General features: G+C 42.9%; 1 protein-coding gene across 1 annotated transcript; it reads right to left on the reverse strand.

Annotated features, from left to right (window-relative positions):
- Positions 1 to 135: 135 nt before the first annotated feature.
- Positions 136 to 27321, reverse strand: STX5 (syntaxin 5). Its single transcript, XM_060758246.2, has 11 exons — positions 27188 to 27321; positions 23540 to 23774; positions 19492 to 19562; positions 19264 to 19319; positions 18626 to 18696; positions 16678 to 16794; positions 15773 to 15829; positions 13066 to 13147; positions 12818 to 12918; positions 4345 to 4466; positions 136 to 1726 (listed from the first exon to the last, which is right to left on the reverse strand). The coding sequence occupies exons 2-11, from the start codon at positions 23753 to 23755 to the stop codon at positions 1567 to 1569; spliced, it is 1053 nt and encodes a 350-aa protein (XP_060614229.2). The 5' UTR covers positions 23756 to 23774; positions 27188 to 27321; the 3' UTR covers positions 136 to 1566.
- Between the last annotated feature and the right edge of the window lie 34 nt (positions 27322 to 27355).

The raw sequence follows: 27355 nt of genomic DNA on the forward strand, positions 1-27355 counted from the left end.
ATCCAGATATAGTTGGCTAGGACCAATTAGAATTGGAGCCAAACAAGTGGAATGCCACAAGTTCCCCATCACAGCTGCAAATAGATTCAACCCAAGTTGGTATACAGGAGAAAAAAATGCAGAACACTTTTGGGATTTTTTTAAAGTAAAGCGTTTTTTAATAGCTTTTCAAGCACAGGGAATAATCTGTTGCTGCTCTTCTCCTCCAAGATCATGGAATAAGTACTACCCCACTCACCATCCACAGCAGCTGGATGATAGGAAGCAGGTATTCTCCCTCATCCCGTGTCATCTCCTCTATTTTTGGGAATAGAACATAACAGGGAATGTTAAGGCCATTGCAATGGAGGGTTTACAATCCCGCCACCTTAAAAAAAGGAACTTGGGACAGATTTTGTAACTTAGCTACAACCACTTGCCCAAGGGAGTTAATGTGTCACTTAACAGGGAGATTAATGCTGTTAGTTATACCAGGCATGGTCAAACTTGGGTCCTCCAAGCGTTTTGGACTTCAACTTCTACAATTCCTAACAGCTGGTAGGCTTTTTGGAATTGTGGGGAGTTGAAGTCCAAAACACCAGGGGGGCCCAAGTTTGCTCACTGATACCAATTCATTTAAAGACTGGCGGGGAGGAACACTTCTGTGGTGATCTGGGAGGCCATTTTGAATCCAAACTGTTGAGAACGAATGGGGACAATATGCTTTGGGTATGAACGTGTGGAGTGTTTTGACAGAAATACTCAAGTATTCCTCCCAAACATCAGGAAGGATGGCAAGGACAACAGATACCAGCTTTGCTTCCCTTCATGGTCTAAGAAGATTGTTTTGTTTACCTATCCTTAGGCAAAACGTGTATTCCTTGCTCTTTGCTACGAAAGGGGATAAGAGTGAGTTACAAAAGGTTTTGGAGAGCTTCAACTGAGGGGTTAAAGGGCCAAATTTGCTTCTTTGCTTACCACAGCCTCCAAATAAGAGAGGTAAATAGTCTACCTTGGTACAGAAAGGAGGAGGAGAAAGGGGAAAATGTCACTGCCCTCTGGATAGGGCCAAAGGCACAGGCCGGTCCAGCCTCACATTCCCCAAAAGATGCAGCTCCATCCTTGCCATATAGTAAGGAAGATACCTGTCTGAATGTCGGAAACTGGACACTAGCGTGTTAATATGGTCTGCTTATAAAAGGAAGTGGGATAGAGGCAAGAATTTTCACTTTTCCGAATCTCAAAACGAGAGCATACATGTGGGTTATGGAAAAGTGTTGCCAGATCCTGGTCCCGGCCATTACACATACCCATTGGATTACGCCTCGTTTGGGATGGAGCGGGGCGGGCGGGTGGGAGCAAAGTCATTCACAGCGTAGTCCCAAATGGTATTGCACTCTAGTCATTGGTGGTCCCACTCCACGCCAACAGCAAAAGGTCACAATGGGCAGGAATTGGTCCCTTCGGTGCCAGGCACGACGTAGGCGATTTGCTGGCCACCAAAGAGAGCAAGAGAGTCCAGTGTCCAAACACAGCACTGAGGGAGGAGGATGTGGAAGAGGATGAGAATATAAGCCACCACTTTCGTCAGGCCAGGAACACCACAAAGATGATGAAGAACACAATGAGAATGAGGAAGATCTTCACCATCAGCCACCGGTTGGAGGTAACAGACTGGAAGTACTTCAGAATCTCTGTGTGCGCGCCTTCGACATTGAGCTGGGCATCTTCCACGTTGGCGTCAATTCTGTTGCAGCAGTAAAAAGAAAGCACGACGAAACACAAAAGCACAAAATAAGACAAGTTTTACACAGAATCAAAACAGCCCAAAAAACTCATGGCAACCCAAGCCATGAAAGCCTTCAACAACACTTACTGTATATACTCGAGTATACGCTGACCCAAATATAAGCCGAGGTACCTAATTTAACCACCAACAACTGGGAAAATGTATTGACTTGAGTATAAGCCAGGGGTGGGAAATACAACAGCAACTGGTCAATTTACAACATAAAAATAGATACCAAAAATTACATTAATTGAGGCATCAGTAAGTTAAATGTCTCTGAATATTTACTGTATTTCAAAGTACAAAAAAGGGAACTAGTTCTGTAAGTGGAAAGGTAGGGTCAACAAAAGCAATATGGGCTCAACAATAAATAATAACAATAAAACTTCATTTGTATCCCGCCTTATCTCCTCATGGAGACTCAGGCCGGTTTCCAACATAGTAACAGGCAAACATTCAATGCCTATACAAACAATGCAGAGCTAGATATAGATCTATAATGATGTATACTAATTTGACATATGCATTTTCCCATGAAACATTTGCACATCCTATCTCTATATGTGCATTACCCTCCTGCAATATTTGCAAGCCCTATATATCTATGTTTATAACTATTTAGACCAGTGTTTCTCAACCTGGGGGGGTCACGACCCCTGGGGGGGGTGATGAGGGGATGTCAGAGGGGTCGCCAAAGACAATTAGAAAACACAGTATTTTCTGTTGGTCGTGGGGGTTCCGTATGGGAAGTTTGGCCCAATTCTATCCTTGGTGGGGTTCAGAATGCTCTTTGATTATAGGTGAACTATACACCCCAGCAACTACAACTCCCAAATGTCACAATCTATCTTCCCCAAACCCCACCAGTATCCACATTTGGGCATATTGAGTACTCGTGCCAAGTTTGGTCCTGATCCATCATTATTTGAGTCCACTGTGCTCTCTGGATGTAGTTGAACTACAACTCCAAAACCCACCAAACCCTTCTAGTATTTTCTGTTGGTCATGGGAGCTCTTTGTCCCAAGTTGGGTTCAATTCCATCATTGGTGGAGTTCAGAATGCTCTTTGATATTGTAGGTGAACTATAAATCCCAGTAACTACAACTCCCAAATAACAAAATCAATCCTCCCCTCAACCCCACCAGTATTTAAATTTGGGCGTATCGAATATTTGTGCCCAATGAATGAAAATACATCCTGCATATTGGATATTTACAAGATGATTCATAACAGGAGCAAAATTACAGTTGTGAAGTAGCAATGAAAATATTGTTAAGGTTGGGGGTCACCACAACATGAGCAACTGTATTAAGAGGTCACGACATTAGGAAGGTTGAGAACCACTGATCTAGACATCTCTCTCTATATATATGTGTGCGTGTGTGTGCATTTCCCCTGCAATATTTGCAAGCCCCATATATCTATATTGATATCTATCTAGACGTGTCTATATATTTGTGTGTGCATTTCCACCCTGTAATATTTGCAAACCCTATATATCTATATCCATATATATCTATTGAGACATCTCTCTATATAGAGAGAATTATATCTATATAGGATTTACAAAGACTTGCAAACATGTGAGGGGGGAAATAAATATATAAAACGATTTTTATATATACACATACACAGATATATAGGTATATAGGTATCTCTATATACTTATTGATATCTATACCTATACAGGATTTGCAGAGACTTGCAAACATGTGAGGGGAAAATCATATATAAAAATAATGTATAAATATAGATACAGATATACAGGTACATGGAAATCTCTAGACATCTATCTATCTATCTATCTATCTATCTATCTATCTATCTATCTATCTATCTATAAGATTTGCAAAGGACTGCAAACATATAATGGGGATAATTCATATATACTATTAATTTATATAGATAGATACAGATATATAGGTACATAGGAATTGCAAAGGCTCGTAGGAGGAAATGCCTATATATCTGTACAAGAGATTAACAAATACTTCAGGGGAAATGCTTTTATAAATAATGGATACATATGGTTTGCAAAGACTTCAGGAGAAACATGCATATATAGAAACATATTTATAGATATATAGGGCTTGCAAAGGCCAGTGAACACTTCCAAGGGAACAAAAATGCACATACAAAGTTAATACATTTAGATATACAGAAATCGGCCTTGCAAAAGATTTGAAGGGAAATGGATACATAAGATGAATATGCATACACATACACACAGAGATAATACAGGGCTTGCAAAGATTTCTAGGGGGGAAATCTATATAAGCAGTGTGAGAGAGGATTTGGAAAAGAAGACAACACTCTGATCTTGGCTTGGGAGGTTTTTTCAGCACAAATAAAGGCCTGAAAAACTTGCTTGTCTTTGAGCATATATGGTAATCAAAACGCTTTCCAAACATCACTCTGTGATTCTATAATATTGAGAGAATGACATCCGCTTTAGACCCTGCACACTGCCCGCTTTAAAGAAGTTAAACCTAAATTATATTCTTCTGGGGATGAAAGACAAGAAATAGGCCATGTCCACTATCTTAAAAACCTGAATAAGCCTTTATGCCTGTACCTCTGGATGGTTTCTTCCTGCTCTTTGACCATGTGTGCCAGCTGCTGGAATATGGACCCCAGCTCTACGATGGTTGATTCAATGTTCTGCATGGTGTCTGCCCGACTCTGGATATATGAATCCTGCAAAAAGAAACAAAGGAATGTAGGCATTGTGCAGGCTGGGGAACTCCACAGATCCTTCCCTCCAATTTCGCCTTTGCTATTTATTTATCGTGTCAGAAGCGAATTGAGAATACAGTTATAATGTTTTTAAAAGCACAAACAAAGTTAAAAACTTGGCATTATATTAAATGTCCTTTGACCAGAAGCTGGCCACTTGGAGTGCCTCTGGTGTGGCTGTGAGAAGGTCCTCCCTTGTGCCTCTGGAAGGGGTCAGACTGCATTGTAGTAGGTGGTCTGTGGTTTGCTCTTCTCTGCACTCACATGTTGCAGACTCCACTTTGTGGCCCCCTTTCTTAAGGTTGGCTCTGCATCTCATGGTGCCAGAGTGCAGTCTGCTCAGTGCCGTCCAAGTCACCCAATCCTCTGTGTGCCCAGGCGGGAGTCTCTCATTTGGTCTCAACCACTGAACAAGATTCAAAACGATCTTGACAGATTAGAGAGATGGGCCAAAACTAACAAAATGAAGTTCAACAGTGACAAATGCAAGATACTCCACTTTGGCAGGAAAAACGAAATGCAAAGATACAAAATGGGGGACAAGGCCTGGCTCGAGAGCAGTACGTGTGAAAAAGATCTTGGAGTCCTCATGGACAACATGTTAAACATGAGCCAACAATGTGATGCGGCGGCAAAAAAAGCCAATGGGATTTTGGCCTGCATCAATAGGAGCCTAGTGTCTAGATCTAGGGAAGTAATGCTACCCCTCTATTCTGCTTTGGTTAGACCACACCTGGAATATTGTGTCCAATTCTGGGCACCATAATTCAAGAGAGATATTGACAAGCTGGAATGTGTCCAGAGGAGGGCAACTAAAATGATCAAGGGTCTGGAGAACAAGCCCTATGAGGAGCGGCTTAAGGAGCTGGGCATGTTTAGCCTGAAGAAGAGAAGGCTGAGAGGAGATATGATAGCCATGTATAAATATGTGAGAGGAAGCCACAGGGAGGAGGGAGCAAGCTTGTTTTCTGTTTCCTTGGAGACTAGGACGCGGAACAATGGCTTCAAACTACAAGAGAGGAGATTCCATCTGAACACAAGGAAGAACTTCCTGACTGTGAGAGCTGTTCAGCAGTGGAACTCTCTGCCCCGGAGTGTGGTGGAGGCTCCTTCTTTGGAAGCTTTTAAACAGAGGCTGGATGGCCATCTGTCAAGGGTGATTTGAATGCAATATTCCTGCTTCTTGACGGGGGCTGGACTGGATGGCCCATGAGGTCTCTTCCAACTCTTTGATTCTATGACCTGCCACTTTTGGACTTGCTTGCTGAGGTGTTCCTGCGAGTATATCTGTAGATCTTAGAAAGCTGTTTCTTGGCCGAAGCAAGAAGTGGAGGTACCATCATCAGGGGCTTTGAGGGAAGGGGCAGTGTTTGTTTCTCCTGTTGCCTCTGGCTCAGCTCCTGTGGACTCACTCCTGGCAGAACCGAGGCCCTGACTCTGCAGCTCAAGGCCAGCAACAACACCTGCTTGCCCCAGAAGCTGGGGCATAAAAAGAACCACACCTGCAGGGCCTCAGGCCTAAGCAAGAAGTGAAGGTACCATCACCAGAGGCTTTGAGGGAAGGGGCAGAGTTTATTTCCGTTGCTGCCGCTGGCTCAGCTTCTGGGGACCGCTTGTTGCTGCTGGACTCTATCTTGACTGGCCTCCATTTCAGCATCCTTGGGTCAGCACAGAGATACCAACATTTGTTTCTTCCAGCCATGGCCCTTGATTCACCTGAGCCCTCTCTTGAGTGAACACTGCCACCCCGGTGTGGGTAGATGATCTTAGAATCATAGAATCAAAGAGTTGGAAGAGACCTCATGGGCCATCCAGTCCAACCCCCTGCCAAGAAGCAGGAATATTGCATTCAAATCACCCCTGACAAATGGCCATTCAGCCTCTGCTTAAAAGCTTCCGAAGAAGGAGCCTCCACCACACTCCGGGGCAGAGAGTTCCACTGCTGAACGGCTCTCACAGTCAGGAAATTCTTCCTAATGTTCAGATGGAATCTTTTCTCTTGTAGTTTGAAGCCATTGTTCCGCGTCCTAGTCTCCAAGGAAGCAGAAAACAAGCTTGCTCCCTCCTCCCTGTGGCTTCTTCTCACATATTTATACATGGCTATCATATCTCCTCTCAGCCTTCTCTTCTTCAGGCTAAACATGCCCAGTTCCCTAAGCCGCTCCTCATAGGGCTTGTTCTCCAGACCCTTGATCATTTTAGTCGCCCTCCTCTGGACACATTCCAGCTTGTCAATATCTCTCTTGAATTGTGGTGCCCAGAATTGGACACAATATTCCAGATGTGGTCTAACCAAAGCAGAATAGAGCATGGGGTAGCATTACTTCCCTAGATCTAGACACTATGCTCCTATTGATGCAGGCCAAAATCCCATTGGCTTTTTTTGCCACCACATCAGATTGTTGGCTCATGTTTAACTTGTTGTCCACGAGGACTCCAAGATCTTTTTCACACGTACTGCTCTCGAGCCAGGCGTCCCCCATTCTGTATCTTTGCATTTCATTTTTTCTGCCAAAGTGGAGTATCTTGCATTTGTCACTGTTGAACTTCATTTTGTTAGTTTTGGCCCATCTCTCTAATCTGTCAAGATCCCTTTGAATTCTGCTCCTGTCCTCTGGACTATTGGCTATCCCTCCCAATTTGGTGTCGTCTGCAAACTTGATGATCATGCCTTCTAGCCCTTCATCTAAGTCATTTATAAAGATGTTGAACAGGACCGGGCCCAGGACGGAACCCTGCGGCACTCCACTTGTCACTTCTTTCCAAGATGAAGAGGAAGCATTAGTGAGCACTCTCTGTGTTCGTCCACTTAACCAATTACAGATCCACCTCACCGTAGTTTTGCCTAGCCCACATTGGACTAGTTGCCTTGCCAGAAGGTCATGGGGGACCTTGTCGAAGGCCTTCCTGAAATCCAGGTACGCTCCATCCACGGCATTCCCCGCATCTACCCAGCTTGTAGCTCTATCGAAGAAAGAGATCAGATTAGTCTGGCATGACTTGTTTTTGATAAATCCATGTTGACTATTAGCGATGACTGCATTTGTTTCTAAGTGTTTGCAGACTGCTTCCTTAACAATCTTTTCCAGAATCTTGCCCGGTATCGACGTGAGGCTGACCGGACGGTAGTTGTTTGGGTCATCCTTTTTTCCCTTCTTGAAGATTGGGACCACATTGGCCTTCCTCCAATCTGCTGGAACTTCTCCCGTTCTCCAAGAACTCTCAAAGATGGTTGCCAATGGTTCCGAAATGACTTCCGCTAGTTCCTTCAATACTCTGGGGTGTAGTTGATCTGGCCCTGGGGACTTGAACTCATTAAGAGCGGCCAGGTATTCCTGGACGACTTCTTTCCCAATTTGGGGTTGGATGTCCTCCAATCCCTCATCCACTCCATCTTGCTGAGGTTGAAGACTCTCTTTTTGTGAGAAGACCGAGGCAAAGAAGGCATTAAGTAGTTCTGCCTTTTCCCTATCCCCTGTCAGCATTGCCCCATCTTCTCCTCGAAGAGGTCCTATCGCCTCCTTGTTTTTCCTTTTTCTACTGACATAAGAATAGAAGCCCTTTTTATTGTTTTTAATGTCCCTGGCAAGTCTGAGCTCGTTTTTTGCTTTAGCCTTGCGGACCTTTTCCCTACAGCTGTTGGCTATTTGTTTGAATTCTTCTTTGGGGATTTCTCCCTTTTTCCACTTCTTGTGCATGTCTCTTTTGTGTCTTAGCACAGTTAGAAGTTCGTTGGACATCCATTCTGGCTTCTTTGCACTTGTCCTATTCTTTCTCTTTGTTGGCACGGTTTGCAATTGCGCCTTGAGTATTTCACTCTTGAGAAATTCCCATCCATTCGTTAACTCCCTTATCTTTTAGTATCTGTGTCCACAGAATGCTGCTCAGCGTTTCCTTCATTTTTTGGAAATCAGCTCTCCTAAAGTCCAAAATGCGGGTTTGACTTGTCTTAGTTTCGGCCTTCCTTTGTACCTCAAATTGCAGGAGCACATGGTCACTTGCCCCTAAGGATCCTACTACTTCGACCGCATCGATCAGGTCCTCCGCATTTGTTAGGATGAGATCAAGAGTAGCCAATCCCCTTGTTGCCTCTTCTACCTTCTGGACCATGAAATTGTCTGCAAGGCAAGCGAGGAATTTGTTGGACCTTGTTTTCCAGCAAATATCGGGATAGTTGAAATCGCCCATGACTACTACATCTCTTCTCTGTGCCTGTTTGGTCAACTGTTGGCAGAAGACTTCATCAAGTTCTTCCTCCTGGCTTGGGGGTCTGTAGTAGACGCCTACAACGACATCTTTTTGAGTCCCAGTTCCCTTGATTCTTATCCAGATGATTTCAAGCTGGTTTCCCAGATTGCTGTCTTGAATCTCTTCTGCAGCATAAGAGTTTTTGACATATAAGGCTACTCCGCCTCCTCTCCCCTTTGTTCGGTTTCTGTGAAAGAGGTTATACCCCTCGATATCTACATTCCAGCGATAGGAGTCATCCCACCAGGTTTCAGTGATCCCTATGATATCATATTTGTGGTGTTGTGCTAAAAGTTGGAGTTCGTCTTGTTTATTTCCCATGCTCTGTGCATTAGTGTAAAGACATGTGAGCCCCTGAGATCTTCCCTTGAGCTGTTTAATTGGGATTATTGTGGTTTTGGTACTTGGTCCTTGTTGTGTTTGTGCAGCCCTCCGTTTAGCCTTCTGGCGATTCCCAGACATTATGGGTAAAGTAGTGTTCGCAAGGCTGTGTGGCATCTCATTCTTCCCCTGATGTTATAGAACTCCAGTATGCTGATGACAATGTCGTCTGTGCACATTCAGAAGAAGACCTACAAGCCACTCTAAACACTTTCGCAGAAGCATACGAGAAGCTCGGCCTGTCATTGAACATCGAGAAAACCAAAGTGCTCTTCCAGCAGTCACCAGCCAACCCCTCTCCAATACCAGAGATACAGCATAATGGTGTAACATGAGAAAATGTTGACCAGGTGGCTACCTTAGCAGCCACCTCTCCACCAAAGTCAACATCGACACCAAAATTCAACACCACCTGAGCTCTGCAAGTGCAGCATTTTTCCGAATGAAGCAGAGAGTGTTTGAGGACTGGGACATCCGTAGGGATACCAAGGGGCTTGTTTATAAAGCTACTAGCTGTGCCCTGCCACGCGTTGCTGTGGCCTATAGTAAAACTTATCAAAGTTGAGGTAGATATCTGGACTATTATGAAAGAGAGGTCCCTACCTATTCCTTCTCCCTTTTCCTCCCCCTTTCTCTCCTTTCTTCCTTCTCTACCTCTTTCTTTCTTTCACTACTTGGTTTCATCCTTCTCTCTTTCCTTCATTCCCTCCCCCTTTCTTCCTTTGCCTTTCTTCCCTCCCTGTTTGCTTCCTTCTTTCACTTTTTATTTCCTTTTATTTTACCACCATCATAACAATAACAATAATGCAATGCATTGCCTCTGGGACCTGACACCTCTCCCATTCCCCCTAAAAGGGTCTCATAGGAACAATAGCATAATAATAATAATAGAAATAACAACCTTTACCCGCCACGTGTTGCTGTGGCCAATCTTCCCTCTTTCTCTCCTTCTTTCCCTCCTTCCTTCCTTCCTTCCCTCCCATCTTTCCTTCTCCTCTTCTTTCTCTATCTCTTTCCTTCCTTCCCCCTTTTTCTTTCTTTTCTGCTGTCTCTCTTTCCTTTCCTTCCATCTTTCCTTTTCTTTCCTTTTCTTCTTCCTTCTTTCTCTAACTTTCCTTCCTTCCCCCTTTTTCTTTACCTCCCTTTCTCTTTCTTCCTTCTTTCCTTCCTTCCTGTCTTTCCTAGATTTTGACAGGGCGGGAAGGGGCGGGGTTGGGTTTGGAGGTGGCGTGAAGTAAAAGGAGGTAAGATTGGGGTGGGGGAGTGATGGAGCGTGGGGTTGCGTGTGTGTGTGCAGCGGCGGGGGGAGTGATGGAGCGTGGGGTTGTGTGTGTGTGTGCGGCGGCGGGGGGAGTGATGGAGCGTGGGGTTGCGTGTGTGCGGCGGCGGGGGGAGTGGGGTTGCGTGTGTGCGTGCGGCGGCGGCGGGGGGAGTGATGGAGCGTGGGGTTGCGTGTGTGCGTGCGGCGGCGGGGGGAGTGATGGTGTGTGGGGTTGTGTGTGTGTGTGCGGCAGGGGGTGTGTGTGTGTGCGGGAAGCAGCGCGACGGGGCTTGGAGTGAGTTGTTTTTCATTTTGAGTAGATATGTTTGTACCTTGTGAGTTGTGTTATGGGCATGGGAATTTTGGTTAAGTTTCGTTGGGAGATTTTTGAGTTTTGTTGTTTTGCCATTTTGTGAGTGTGTTGTTGTGTTGTTTTTCATTTTGAGTAGATATGTTTGTACCTTGTGGGTTGTGTTATGGGCATGGGAATTTTGGTTAAGTTTCGTTGGGGGATTTTTGAGTTTTGTTGTTTTGCCGTTTTGTGAGTGTGTTGTTGTGTTGTTTTTCATTTTGAGTAGATATGTTTGTACCTTGTGGGTTGTGTTATGGGCATGGGAATTTTGGTTAAGTTTCATTGGGGGGGTTTTGAGTTTTGTTTTTTTGCCGTTTTGTGAGTGTGTTGTTGTGTTGTTTTTCATTTTGAGTAGATATGTTCGTACCTTGTGGGTTGTGTTATGGGCATGGGAATTTTGGTTAAGTTTCGTTGGGGGATTTTTGAGTTTTGTTGTTTTGCCGTTTTGTGAGTGTGTTGTTGTGTTGCCGTTTTGTGAGTGTGTTGTTGTGTTGTTTTTCATTTTGAGTAGATATGTTTGTACCTTGTGGGTTGTGTTATGGGCATGGGAATTTTGGTTAAGTTTCATGGGGGGGGGTTGAGTTTTGTTGTTTTGCCGTTTTGTGAGTGTGTTGTTTTTCATTTTGAGTAGATATGTTTGTACCTTATGGGTTGTGTTATGAGCATGGGAATTTTGGTTAAGTTTCGTTGGGGTTTTTTTGAGTTTTATTCTTTTGCCGTTTTGTGAGTGTGTTGTTGTGTTGTTTTTCATTTTGAGTAGATATGTTTGTACCTTGTGGGTTGTGTTATGGGCACGGGAATTTTGGTTAAGTTTCGTTGGGGGATTTTTGAGTTTTGTTGTTTTGCCGTTTTGTGAGTATGTTGTTGTGTTGTTTTTCATTTTGAGTAGATATGTTTGTACCTTGTGGGTTGTGTTATGGGCATGGGAATTTTGGTTAAGTTTCGTTGGGGGGTTTTTGAGTTTTGTTTCCTCGTTGGATGCCCCTAACAAATTTATATATATAGATTGTCCTCCCTACGCTGCTATACGCCTGCGAGATGTGGACTGTCTACAGACGTCACATGCAACTCCTGGAACAATTCCATCAGCGCTGCCTCCAGAAAATCCTGCAAATCTCTTGGGAAGACAAGCAGAAAAACATCAGCGTGCTGGAAGAAGCAAAGACCACCAGCATTGAAGCAATGGTCCTCCGCCATCAACTCCACTGGACCAGCCACGTTGTTCGGATGCCCGACCACCGTCTCCCAAAGCAGTTGCTCTACTCCGAACTCAAGAACGGAAAACTGAATGTTGGTGGGCAGGAAAAGAGATTTAAAGACCGGCTCAAAGCCAACCTTAAAAACTCTGCCATAGACACTGAGAACTGGGAAGCCCTGGCCCTTGAGCGCTCCAGCTAGAGGTCAGCTGTAACCAGAAGTGCTGCAGAATTTGAAGAGGCAGGAATGGAGGATGAAAGAGAGAAACGTGCCAAGAGCAAGGCGCATCAAGCCAGTCCCGACTGGGACCACCTTCCACCTGGAAACTAATGCCCTCACTGCGGGAGAAGATGCAGGTCAAGAATAGGGCTCCACAGTCACCTACGGATCCACAAGAATACTGATCCTGGAAAACTATCCTACTCAGCCAACGAGGGATCGCCTAAGTCAGTAAGTAAGTATGGACCTTTTCAAAGGATCCTTCACAATAGGGAGTAAATTTCAGATCAAAACGTGTCATTTGATTTCTTCTTTTGTCAATTGATGTATTCCTGCCTGCAGGCCATATTGTTTTAAATGTGTTTAAGAACAATTATTGCATAAATGAACCAATACTGATAGGGAATCAAGCCATTTTGTTTAGCACGTGTGTCAATAAAGGCTGTTATTCCATTCATTTGTTGTCCTTTACCCTCCAAATCTCATAATTACCATCTGCGCAAACTTTTGAGAAAAGGCAATGCTTGCATTTCAAATATGTGGTTCGAAGCCAATGTGACACAAAGTAAGATACACCCCTAAAGGAAAATCAGAAAGTCTCTCCGTTCTTTTGTCCTGCCTGTTTCCTGCCTATGGCTCCCCATCCCAAGGCACCTGTTCATTGATGAGCTGCAACTGCTGGCTGGTCCGGCTGTCCATGTCGATAGCCACATCTCCCGAATGCCGTGGTTCATCCTGAAGCATAGCGGAGCCACCTGTGGAACCCGTCAATGATTCCAAAATGTCAGAAAGTCCCACTGGAGTAAAAGCGCTTGACATTTCTAATTCCCTCCTGCCCTACCCCAAAAATATTACATTTCCCCATTCTGTGAGCTATTAGGCTGAGCTATGCACAGACTTACTTAGGTTACTTGCAGAGAGGGGCATGGCAGAAACAGCCGGGCGGGAGAACTGTTCTCGGCGAGTCTTCTGCTGCTTGAGATTCTAAAGAAGGAAACAGAGAGCAGGCAAAACAAGACAGTTTGAGAAGTTGTGGAAAGCAGGCAGGCAAGGAAACAAAGTTTTTTCGATGCTTCTGAAGACAAATTGCGGGTAATGCAAGCTTGAGGCTACTATGTCCTGTTTGAAGGTTTCCCAGCAATTATCTTATTATCTGTTTGGCCACCACAATTTCTGGATTACTGTATATACTCGAAGATAAGCCAAGTTTTCCAGACCTTTTTATGGGCTGAAAAAGCCTCCCTCAGCTTACAATGGGGACAAGCCAGGCAGCCAATGCTTACAATATATGATCAATTTCTCTCTCCTCTTCCCTTCCCTAAACAGTATGTTTTCTTTTTTGTTTCTGCTTTGCTTCTCCTCCCAGGCTGGAATGTTTTGAAAATGGAAAAGAGGGGGAGAGAAGCCCTTGCAAGTCAGGAAGTCACCTTATCAAAGCATTTCCTCCTGAAATATTTGTTGATCTCTCCTACAGATATATAGGCCTTTCCCTCTGCAAGCGTTTGCAATCGCTATGTACCTATATGTCTGTATTTATCTATACACATTCATTGTATATATGAATTTCCCCTCATATGTTTGCAGGTCTTTGCAACTCCTATATACATACTTACCCTTGCAAGTCTCTGCAAATCCTATATAGGTATCAATACATATACAGAGGTACCTATATATCTGTATACCTCTGTCTGTGTATATTATATGTGTATATATTAAAATAATATTAATTTTCCCCTCAAATGTTTGCAAGTCTTTGCAAATCCTATATAGATATAATTATCTATATATAGAGAGAGTTGTCTAGATTTTTTTTTTGGTCGTGTCAGGAGTTGCTCCTGTTGTGAGAGAATTGGCCATCTGCAAGGACGTTGTCCAGGGGACACCCGGATGATTTGATGTTTTTATCATCCTTGTGGGAGGCTTCTCTCATGTCCCCACATGAGGAGCTGGAGCTGATAGAGGGAGCTCATCCGCCTCTCCCCGGATTCAAACCTGCGACCTGTCGGTCTTCAATCCTGCCAGCACAGGGCTTTAACCCACTGCGCCACCGGGGGCTCCATGTGTAGATAGATATATATGAATATAGATATATAGGGCTTGCAAATATTTCAGGGGAAATGCACAAACACACACACATATATATAGAGAGAAATGTGTTGACAGATATGAATACAGATATATAGAGCTTGCAAATACTGCAGGAGAGAAATGTACATATATAGAAAGAGGATTTGCAAACATTTCAGGGAGAAATGCATATGTGAAATATATATAATTATAGATCTATATCTAGCTCTGCATTGTCTATATAGGCATTGAATGTTTGCCTGTTACTATGTTAGAAGCTGGCTTGAGTCCCCATGCAGAGATAGGGCAGGATACAAATTAAGTTATATTATTATTATTATTATTGACACAAAAGCACAGTATGTCACAGCAAACGAACATTTCCCAAGCATCTAGGACTGTGTGATGTATTTTTGAATGATGTGTGCAGATCCAAGTCAGGTGGCCTTTTGCTGTTGACAGATTGTGATTTTGCCGATGTTTATTGTTTCCAAATACCGGCTGAGATCTTTTGGCACGGCAACCAGTGCGCCAATGACCACTAGGACCACCTGTACTGGTTGATGCCAGAGTCTTTGCAGTTCGATTTTGAGGTCTTGATAGCAGCTGAGTTTTTCCTGCTGTTTTTCCTCAATGCGACTGTCACCCGAAATGGCGACATCAATAATCCAGACTTTTTTCTTTTCCACAATCTTGATGTCTGGTGTATTGTGTTCCAAAACTTTGTCAGTCTGGATTCAAAAGTCCCACAGTATTTTTGCATGTTCATTTTCCATGACCTTTGTGGGTTTTTGTACCCACCAATTCTTTGCTATTATTATTATTATTATTATTATTATTATTATTATTATTATTATATTTTTAATTATTATTATTGATACCATATTGTATTTGTTGACCCTCCTTTTCCACTTGCAGAGCTAGTTGACTGTTTTTCTTTGAAATACAGTAGCTGCTGCACTTCCCACCCCCGGCTTAGACTCGAGTCAATATGTTTTCCCAGTTTTTGTGATAAAATTAGGTGCCTCGGCTTATTCAGGTCAGTTTATACTCCAGTCTATACGGTAAGTAGGCCTCCAGTTTGTTCCAATGTGCAGAGCTTAGAAAAGTTACTTCTCTGCAATTCTAAGAACGCCCCTGCCAGGATGGCCAGTGGCTTCCAGCCCAAAACTTTCCCAAAATTTGAGTTCAATGGGCAAGTCTTGAGTGTTATTCTAGTTTTTCTACTATCCCAAAAGGCTCGCATATCAGTTAGTGCCACACTGGATCATCTTTATGTCTTTGGGCAGCATGGCCATCCATACAGTGATCCAATTTTCCCAAAGATTTTGATTCTTCTCATAAGTAATGTGTCTAAAAGGTGTTTGTTGGCTCCCTCTTTTCCAAATGGGAATAATTGGCAACACAGTCAAAGATGCACAGTTTGTCTTTAGTACAGTTTGATGTCAAGAGTTGCCTTGCTAGAATCCTAAGCAGCTACAATTAGTATGCTCTTATCAGCTAATAGTCAAATTGGAGAGAAATGAATAACGCCTGACTTACCTCTGTCCGCACCTCCAGAACAGACTTGAAGTCATTGGACATGGAGGCTAGCTTGGACTGGGAAAAGAAGATAGAATGGCAAGGAAGTCAAAAACACACCCTCACTTTAACTTTATCTCTGCTTTCCCAACCCCCTATGAACAATCTTTGGTCTTGCAGTGTCTTTGCCTTCAGCTCCACCTATCATGACCAATAAGGGATTAGATACAGTCCAGTCTAGCTTAGTATGTGCTGCTCTGAGTCCCCTTCGGGATGAGAAGAGCAGGATATGAACATGGCAAATAAATAAATAAATAATAAAATCCATCTCCCCCAGGGGGACTCGGTGCGGCTTACATGAGGCCACACCCATCAATACAATACAAACAATATAACGCAAAAATATAATAGCAACAAAATTACATAAAATGCAAAACCAACATAATAAACGACACAACAATATAAAATCAAACATTAAAAACACAGAAGACTTCACTGGGCAAGGCAAAACTGAAGGATAAATATTTTAAAACACTGGGAGATAGGACAAAATAAGTTATAGGGAAGGGGATCCGGGCATGAGGAGGATTTAATTGCACTAACCATAAAATAAAGTGCTTCTAAGGACATTTTGTGCAAAGTTTGGCTAGGGAGTTTCTCACATTTAATCACTGAAGGCACATTGGAATAGCCAGGTTTTCAAATTCCTCCTGAAGATGGCCAGTGTGGGGGCTTGCCTAATATCTCTGGGGAGTGAGTTCCAGAGTCGGGGGGCCACCACAGAGAAGGCCCTCTCTCTCGTCTACGCAAGTTGCAATATTTTGCATAAGGAGATTTCCACAAATTGCATAAAATTGTGCACACTTGCATAATATGGCATATGCCCCTCTCCATGAGAACACTTTCAAAATAATATGTTTTCAGACCTGAAGTGACACAACCACGGTGTTCGAGTGCGTTTGCACATGTCTTCCACTCTGGCTGCCTTTGGCCTTGACAAATTCCTGCAGTTGTGCGATTTGTTTGTTCAGGCTGTTGATGTCCTGTTGGGAGAAAAGAAATGCTTAAAGATGAGCATCGGCTAGATGAAGAAACCAGGAACCAACTGTGGGATGTTTTAAAATTAACAGACTTGGCACTTTGAAGCAAATGAAAATGAAATAGCAGAACTTCCTACCCGACTGTCCTTTGGCAGAATCCCTCCTCTGTTTGCTATGTCCCCCAAATTCACATCTTAGTATTTAATACAGTAGGACAAAAGAGGAAGAGGAGTAAAGGAAAGGTGAATTACCGATGATTCACTTAGTGTATATACTAGAGTATAAGCCAACCCAAATATAAGCCAAGCAACCCTATTTTACCACAAAAACCTGGGAACACATATTGACTCAAGTCTAAGCCAAGGGTGGAAAATGCAGCAGCTACTGTTACATTTTTAAAAAAAGATACCCACAAAGTTACATTAATTGAAGCATCAGTAGGTACAACGGTTTTGAATAATTACATAAAACTGTAATTTAAGATAAGACTGTCCAACTCTGATTAAACCATGATTCTAACCTTACGTATCCTTCCAGTAATAATAAAGAGAATAAAATATAATTAAATATAATAGAGTAAAATAATGGAAATAGAATAATAACAGTAATAATAACGTAAAATAATAAATGCAATAACAAATAATAGAGTAAAGTAATGAAAATGAAATAATAATAAATAGAGTAAAATGATAAATGTGATAATAACAATAATAATAGAGTAAAATAATTGAAATGTAATAATATTTATTTATTTATTTATTTAGAACTTTTGTATCCCGTTCTTCTCTACCTCAGTGGAGGGACTCAATAATAGAAAAATAATAATAGAGTAAAATAATAAATGTGATAAAAACAATAACAATAACAGAGTAATGGAAATGTAACAATAATAATAACGGAGTAAAATAATAAATATAGTAATAATAATATAGGAAAATAATGTAAAGGTAATAATAACAGTAATAGAGTAAAATAATAAATGTAATAAAAATAATAGAGCATGGTATACCATGATACACAGAAAATGTTAAAAATACAATTAAAAAAAAACAGAGTTCTTTCTGCTTGGAATGCTTGACTTTGAAGGGGACAAAAATATGGATATAATCTTTAACTACCTAATTACCGCAGCCCGAATTGTATACGCTAAGAATTGGAGACAGAAGGAAATACCCCAAAGAGATGATTGGCAAAACAAAATATTGGAAATAATGAATTTGGACGAACTAACATATTGGTTATTGCCAAATGAAGGAATTCCAAAGAAACAAACAAATTGGGATTTGATAAAAAAGATACTTTAAACAACAAAAAATAGAGATTATTTTTTGAAAAGAATAAAACGATATAAGAGAAGAAACAAAACAAGGAAGTGATTCTTAACTTTGTACCCAGAAAAACTGGTAAAAGATCTTCTAATGATAGATGGAAGCCCAACAAACAATATATTTCTTTCCCCCCTTTGGGTTTTTTTTCAGATTGGGACAAACTCATCACAGAGACTATTCAAGATATGTGTGTGCGGTTTTTTTCTCTTACTCTTTTCCTACTTTTCTATCTCCTTCGCAATATTCCCCTACTTTCTATGTAACTTTACATAATACCAATAAAAATTATATTAAAAATAATAATAATAGAACAAAATAATATACCTGTAATAATAATAAATGTAATAATAATACTAATAATAACAGAGTAAAATAATAATTAACCTTGACTTGAGTATAAACCGAGGGGAGCTTTTTCAGCCTTAAAAAAGGGCTGGAAAGCTCGGCTTATACTCGAGTATATATGGTACTTCCATTTTGCCCACTGCCTCAGAGGAAATCCTTACCTGCTTCACAATGTAGGTTAGCTCTTCTATCTCTATTGCCTTGTCATCAAACAGTGATTTCCGCTTGGCCACTGAAGTTGTAAAATGTCAGATTATTAATCATTACTCCTTCTTGAACACTCCTTCCTAGGTGTTCTAAAACCTATTCAATCTTCCTGCTCAACAGGAAGCATCACTATAGCATAGCTGCTTAATCTGACCATCATGGGAGATACAGTTCATCTATTTTTATTTATTTATTTTATTGATCAGTTTTGTATACTGCCACTACTGCCACTCCCCGAAGGCTTGGAGCGGTTCACAATATACACATGTAATACATAACATTTAAAATCAAGGAAGAATTCAATCAGCAAGGTTCAAATGCCAGCCTAAATAAATAAGTTTGCTGCCTACCCATCAACTTTCAAAAACTGGTAAGGCAGCGATTAAACTTTATTCTCAACCATGAACGTCTTCGAATCCTCTGCCGCATACACCCCAGCATAGTATCCACAAATAACACCTACATATACTGGTTACTCTGCCCAAAAATTGAGCTTTTCACTGACATCAACTGGCACTGAAGACACCATAATCACATGCTTTTGGTACCTCTTCCCATTCTCTTCTGCCCTATCCATGTTCCAGATACTTACAGATTGTTAGCTTCTCTAGCTTGGCAAATGTATTGCTGAGGTCCTTCCCGATGCGCCTGAGGATTAGAAGAATTTGGCAAATCAACCACAACAATAACAACAACAAAAACTAAGACTCTATCCCCCAAAGATAGTGAAGTTTGCCCAGCTGGCACTTCAGCTCCCCACACAGTCTATTCTCCTGCTTGGAAGAGCTATTCTGAAGGAAAGAACTCCATTTGCACTTACTTGGCCATAACCGAGAATTCGCTTCTTTGACGTACAGCACTGAGCACCGGTTTGTTGAGCTGAAGCCCATTCTGAAAATGAGAAGATGGATAAAGGCTTCCCGGATTAGAAGACAAATAGATGGGATTCGTATGGGGTGGATTGTGAGTTTTAAATGCTATTTTAAGCGTATCTGTTATATTTTAATCTATATTTTAACCTAAATCCACACTGTAAATTAATTGTTCTTAACACTTGTTTCGTGTTTTGTTTTAAACTAAGACCAAAGTATAGCCACCTTGAGTTCCCACAGAAAGAAAGTAAATAATAATAATAATAATAATAATAATAATATCTATATCTATATAAATGCTCTGTGCATAATGAGTGCCTTAAAAACAAAAGAACCAATGAACGAAATCACACCAAATTTGCTAACAAAACATCTCACAACACAAGGAGTGACCATCACTCAAAAAATTATGATTTTGTCATTTGGGAGTTGTAGTTGCTGGGATTTATAGTCCACCTACAATCAAAGAGCATTCTGAACTCCATCAATGATGGAATTGAACCAAACGTGGCACACAGCACTCCCATGACCAACAGAAAATACTGGAAGGGTTTGGTGGGCATTGACCTTGAGTTTGGGAGTTGTAGTTCATCCAGAGAGCACTGTGGACTCAAGCAATGATGGATCTGGACCAAACTTGGCGCAAGCACTCAATACGCCCAAATATGAACACAGATGGAGATTGGGGGAAATAGACCTTGACATTTGGGAGTTGTAGTTACTGGGATTCACAGTTCACCTACAATCAAAGAGCATTCTGAACCTCAAGAACAACAGAATCGGGGTAAACTTCCCACACTGAACCCCCATGACCTACAGAAAATACTTAAGACCACCCATTCCAACTCCCTTCATCAGGGCAAGAAAACGTAATCTAAGTCCTCCTGACAAAGAGCCATCCAGGAATAGCAATAGATAGATAGGTAGGTAGATAGATAGATGATAGATAGATAGGGAGTTTTAGTTGCTGGGATTCACCTACAATCAAATAGCATCATAGAATTGAACCAACCGGGACTTCCATGACCAACAGAAAACACTAGAAGGATTTGGTGGGCATTTACCTTGAGTTTGAAAGTTGTAGTTCACCTACATCCAGAGACTACAATAGATTCAAACAATGATGGATCTGGACCAAACTTGGCACGAATATTCCATATGCCCAAATATGAACACAGATGGACTTTGGGGGAAATAGACCTTGACATTTGGGAGTTGTAGTTATTGGGATTTATAGTTCACCTACAATCAAAGAGTGTTCTGAACTCCAGCAACGACAGAATTGGGGCAAACTTCCCACACAGAACCCTCATGACCAACAGAAAATACTCTTGGCCATCCAGTCCAACTCTCTTCACCAGGGCAAGAAAACGTAATCAAAGCCCTCCTGACAAAGAGCCATCCAGCCATAGATATAGACAGATATGATTCACAGAGAGATATAGTATCATAGATTTGAAAGGGACCCCTGAAGGACAATTACATGTTACATGTTCCAGAGTAGGCAAACCAGACACTCTCCACATCAACAGTGACAAAGAAACAGCAAGAGCAAGAAACACTGTTTACCCGCAAGCATAAAGAAATTTCATATATTAGAAACCAACACTTCCTCATTACTTTGTTTTCCATATCAACAGACTGGGCTACAGCAACGTGTGGCAGGGGACAGCTAGTACATAATAAAAGTGAAAATATGTATGCGTGTATGTGGCTAGGGTGTCCACTTCTTACACAGACAATCTCCTGCCTCCACAAAGAGCTATAGTTCCCACTACTCAAGAGACACCAAAGGCCCTCCCTCCAATGACATTGCAGTGAGTGCCACACACATGTATAAGAGCTGTGGCAATGTCCTCCACAAACACAATACTGCCCAAGTGGATGTTTTCTTTCGGGAATAATTCCATCCTATATTTTCTGTTTTTCCTCCACCACAGCTATCCCAGTGTTTCTGACTCTCTCCATTGGTGTAGAATTTGCATGATCCCACTCACTGCCTCTCCCATAAACCTTTCCGACCCTTTCCTATGGCACGCAGTAAACAGATAGGAACTGATCAGCAACTGAACATACTGGAGAGGTTTGGGGGGACTGGCTCAACATGACAGAAGTTGTAGTTCATCCTGCATCAAGACAGAGAACTATGACCCCCACCAACAATGGACCTGCACCACATTTGGCACACAGAACTCTAATGACCAACAAAATTTAGGTTTGGGAGGAATTCACCTTGATTTATGGGAGTTGTAAGTACTGGAATTTATAATTCTCCTACAATCAAAGCACACTCTGAACCTCACCAGTGATGGACCTGGAACTAACTTGGCTTACAAAACCCTCATGACCAACAAAAAATACTGGCCACTTTGGTGGATTTATAGGAGTTGTAGTTCACCTATATCCTCAGAGAACTATAAATCCAAACAATGATGGATCTGTACCACACTTGGCACACATACCGGATATGCTGAAATTTGATTACTGGAGGGGTTTGGGGAGAATTCCCCTTCCTTTCTGAGAGTGGTAGTTCACCCACAACCAGAGAAACTGTGACCTTCACTGATAATGGACATGGACCAAACTTGGCACACACAACCCCCACAACCAACTCAACCTACTTGGGAGGGCTTTGAGGGGACTGACTCACCACAGTGGAAACTGTAATTTACCCTAGAGCCAGAGAGAACACTGAACCCCACCAATGATGCATCTAGAGCAAACTTGCCCAACATAATAAACTTGAACCGCTGATGGAGTTTCAGGGGATTAACTTGACATGACGTGAGTTGTACTTCACCCACAACCTTGTGCGTTTTGTAAAATTTTAAAAAATACTTTTTCAAATAGCCCAGACAATGCCAGGTACTCAAGTAGTAATAATCATCATCATCATCATCATCATCTATATAAATAAAAATGTAATGTTCGTTTGTGGGATTAACATAAACCACTGGATGAATTGCCGCCAAATTTAGCCACAAGACATTTACTAACCCAAGGAGTGACCATCACTAAAAAAAAAAATGATTTTGTCACATGGCAGTTGTAGTTGCTGGGATTTATAGTTCAACTACAATCAAAGAGCATTCTGAACTCTCCTAGCAGTGGATTTGAACCAAACTTGGCACACAGGACTCCCATGACCAATACAAAACGCTAGAAGGATTTGGTGGGCATTGACCTTGAGTTTGGGAGTTGTAGTTCACCTACATCGAGAGAGCACTGGGGTCTCAAACAATGGTGGATCTGGACCAAACTTGGCATGAATATTCCATATGCCCAAATATGAACACAGTTGGAATTTGAGTGAAATAGACCTTGAGAGTTGTAGTTACTGGGATTTATAGATCACCTACAATCAAAGAGCACCGACAGAATTGGGGCAAACTTCCCACACAGAACCCCCATGACCAACAGAAAATACTTAAGGCCATCCAGTCCAACTCCCTTCACTAGGGCAAGAAAAGCAATCAAAGCCCTCCTGACAAAGAGCCATCCAGCCATAGATATAGATAGAAATATATGATTCACACACAAAGATATAGATTTAAAAGGGACCCCTAAAGAAGGACAATCATATGTTGCATGTTCCACAGTAGGCAAACCAGACAAAGAAGCAGCAAGAAATACTGTTTACCCACAAGCATAAAGACATTACATATATTAGAAACCAACACTTTCTCATTACTCTATTTTCCAGATCACCAGACTGGTCCACAACACGTGGCAGGGGGCGGCTAATAATAATAATAATAATAATAATAATAATAATAAACCCATAGAGGCTCTTTTTATCAGTCCATCATCTCCCACATGAAACTGGCTACAATTATTTCTTTCAGTCTTAAAAACTTGCCATTGATTGGTACCGAAGAACTGCATAATAGTTGTCTACTACTCTCAGGACCAAAGGCTTACTGCTAAATTGCTGCTAAATCGAGCCTGAAATGAGCCAGCTTCATCCTGCACAGACTTCAGGAAGGGGCAACTCACCTGTCTGCTTTGCAAAGACTTGCAGGCTGAGAGGAACTCCTGGGTGCGGTCTTGACAGGACATGGTGTCCCACTGGGGTGGGGACGGTGCGGCCGGAGATGCGGTGGCAGTATTGACAGTTGCAGCAAGTGGTGGTGGCAGGACTTGGGTCTGGGAAGGTCCCAGGTAAACGCCTTGCTCGGTGTTTCTAGAGCCGTGGCGTCTCCTCGTATACATGGAGGCTCATAACCTGATGCTAAAAGGATATAGAAGAGAGCCATCAATGCTCAACGGCTGAAATGGAAAACTCCATTCTTAAGATCTAAATGACTGACAAGAAATATATATGAGACCCTCCCAGTGATGTAACACCATTGTTTGGATGTGAGTTGTTGATCAACAACACTTTCTCATAAACGTTTCCATTGTCTTAAAAAATAAAATCCTCACTCTGGCCTACCTTACAAGAGTATTGTGAAGATAAAATAGAGAAATAGGTGCAATGGGGAAAGGTGGGATATAAATGCAATACATAAACACAGCAACGTTGTCCTGGTTGAAGCAGAACCTAAATATTATCACCACTATTCTGCTACAATCACCATACAGCAATTTTCTATACTCATTTACCCAACAAACGGTAGGAGAAATAACTCTGTCTCCAGTTCTGGGCACTACAATTCAAGTAAGATATCGACAAGGTGGAGGCTCTTCAGCTTGGACATGATTGTCATGTCTGAATATTTGAAAAAGAGGTCTACTGAGGAGAGGGCAAGTAGACAGGACACAATGGAGCAATGGGTTGAAACTGCAGAGGAAAAATCCATGTCCATTAGGAAGAACTTCCTGGTGGTAAGAGCCATTTCACAGTGCAATGTGCTGCCTTAGAATCACCTTTACCGGAGGTTTTTAAGCAAATGCTGGATGGCCCAGTTTACCTGTCCGAACGTATCTCCCACTATGATCCACCTCGGGCCCTAAGATCATCTGGGGAGACCCTGCTCATTGTCCCCCCATTGTCACAATCGCGTCTGGCGGGGACAAGGGACAGGGCGTTTTCTGTGGTGCCCCCCTGGCTGTGGAACTCCCTCCCAAATGAAATTAGATCTGTTGCATCCCTCTTGATCTTCCGGAAACAAGTAAAATCCTGGCTATGGGCCTTTGGAGAATACGCTGACCTACTGATGTGTTGACTGATTTAGAACCGATGGACTGCCCTTGGATAATGATTTAAATCAGTGACTGCTGAGTATTTGTTGTCTCTTTTCATATTGTTTTTATATTGTTTATACGGTTTTATATTGTTATTATTACATTACTGTTAATTGTATATTTATGTTTTGATGTGGGCACCATGGGGTGCCACTTTGTTAACCATCCTGAGTCCCTCTGCAGAGGTTGAGAAAGGACAAGATATAAAAGCCCCTGGATGGCGAGGCGCAACACCCGTCATCATTGGTCAAGAGACTGGGAGTCCTTTTGGACCGTCTGCTGACGATGGAGGCCCAGGTCTCTGCTGTTAGCAGAACCGCCTTCTTTCACCTGCGGCAGGCTAGACGGCTGGCCCCCTCCCTGTCCAGGGACGACCTAGCTATGGTGATCCAGGCCACTGTCATCTCAAGACTGGACTACTGTAACACCCTCTACATTGGTCTTCCTCTGTCGGTGATCCGGAAACTCAAGTTGGTACAAAATGCAGCTGCTCGGCTTCTTGCGGGAATTCCGATGAGATGTCACATAACACCAATCTTACTGCAGCTGCATTGGTTACCAATTGAGCACCGGATCACTTTCAAAGTGATGGTACTCACCTTTAAGGCCTTGCATGGTCTGGGGCCGATGTATCTGAGGGACCGCCTCACCCCCTACCAACCCCAGAGATCCCTCCGTTCTGAGGACCAAGATCTATTGGAAATTCCCAGTGTCAAGACCTTGCGTCTAACAGCAACCAGACGCAGAGCCTTCACAGCAGTGGCCCCATCACTCTGGAATACTCTGCCACCTGAAGTCCGTGCCTTGCGGGACTTACCAGCTTTCCGCAGGGCATGTAAGACATACCTGTTTCGACAGGCTTTTAATGTTTGATATTGTTGTTTTTAAATTGTTTTTAAATTGCTTTTAAATTTTGTTAGATTTTAGCTATTCTTGTAAGCCGCTCCGAGCCCCAGGGGAGTGGCGGCATATGTTCAAATAATAAATAAATAAATAAATTTTGGTCATCTGTTGGAGGGCTTTGACTGGACACCCCTGCCTGGATGGCCCTTGAGGTCCCTTCAACCTCTAGGCCTATGAGGTTGAATGGTTATCTATTAGGAAGCATCTGATAGTGTAGACACCATTAAATCCCTCCTGACAGATAACCCTTCTGCCAGAGAAGCCTGGCAGAAAAGGGTGGGATTAGATAGCCCCTGGATTCCCTTACAACGCTCTCTACGTGGGGTTGCTTCTGAAGACTGCTCGGAAGCTTCAAATGGTCCAACGATCAGCAGCCAGGTTGCTAACAGGAGCATACCACTCCTCTGTTGCGCAAGCTCCACTGGCTGCCAATTTGCTACCGGGCACAATTCAAAGTGCTGGCTTTAGCCTTTAAAGCCCTAAACGGTTCTGGCCCGACCTACCTGTCCGAACGCATCTCCTCCTATGAACCAGTTAGGACATTAAGATCGTCTGGGGAGGCCCTGCTCTCGATCCCGCCGGCCTCACAAGCACGCCTGGCGGGGACGAGAGACAGGGCCTTCTCCGTGGTGGCCCACTCGGCTGTGGAACGCCCTTCCTGCAGGTATTAGATTGGCCCCTTCCTTGCTGGCATTCCTTGTTGGAAAGTAAAGACCTGGATGTTTGAACAGGCATTTGACTAAGCAGTGTGATTGATTAACTGATTATTGGAACATGGAATAACGGACAATGGGTTTTGGATTCTGATTTCACCGACTAGACCAGATGGATTTGTTATATTGATGTATTGATGTTTTGATGCCTATGTTAATGATGTTAATGACTTGTGATGCTTCTGTATTTTAAATGCATAAAGATTTTGTATCCTGTATACCTAAACTGTTGTAAACCGCTCTGAGTCGCCCAAGGGCTGAGAAGAGTGGTATACAAATAAAGTAAATAAATAAATAAATAAATACAACTCCCAATATTCTACAATTTTAAGCACAATGTCAGTACATGTTTAACTCTTTCTCTGTCCCCTTCTTTCCTTTGGAATTTTTAAACAGTCTGTTGGGAGGGCTTGGATGGTGATGCCTGGCAGAAGCAGGTTGGGATCCCGTCCAATTCTAGGATTCTGTGACACCATGTGGTTCTGTGTCAGGAGGGATTGAATGGGGAGAAGAGGGTTGGCTTTCATGGCCTCTGGGCTGCCTTCAGATTCTAGGGTTCTGTGATTTTTGGCCCCACACGTTCAGCTCCCCCTTTTCTGGATTTTTTGGAACAGAGGCTGGATTGGAGGGCCATCTGTCAGGAGGCTTTGAAGGTGCCTTCTTGCCTGGCAGAAGGGGCTCGGGCTAGGTGGCTTTGGGGGCCCCTTCCCACTCTAGGAACCCATCTGTGGGGCACCATCCGTAGGGGAAAGCGGCCTCCAGAGAGAGAGGCCTACCTCGCAAGGAGAGGCCTCGCCGAGAAGCGCCTCCCCGCTCTCCCTCCCTCCCGCCCGCGACTCACCGGCCCCACAGGCCCAAATCCCACCGAGACGCCGCCGGACTCCCGAGCCTCCGACACCGGCCGCCTTCCCCCGGAACCGAAAGGCCAAACAAGCGGACGTCACTGCCACGTACTCCCTCAGGCTGCCGCGTCACACGCACGACGTCGAGAGTCCCCGCCCCACTGCAT

Source organism: Anolis sagrei, chromosome 12 (assembly GCF_037176765.1).
Source record: "Anolis sagrei isolate rAnoSag1 chromosome 12, rAnoSag1.mat, whole genome shotgun sequence".
Lineage (NCBI taxonomy): Eukaryota > Metazoa > Chordata > Lepidosauria > Squamata > Dactyloidae > Anolis > Anolis sagrei.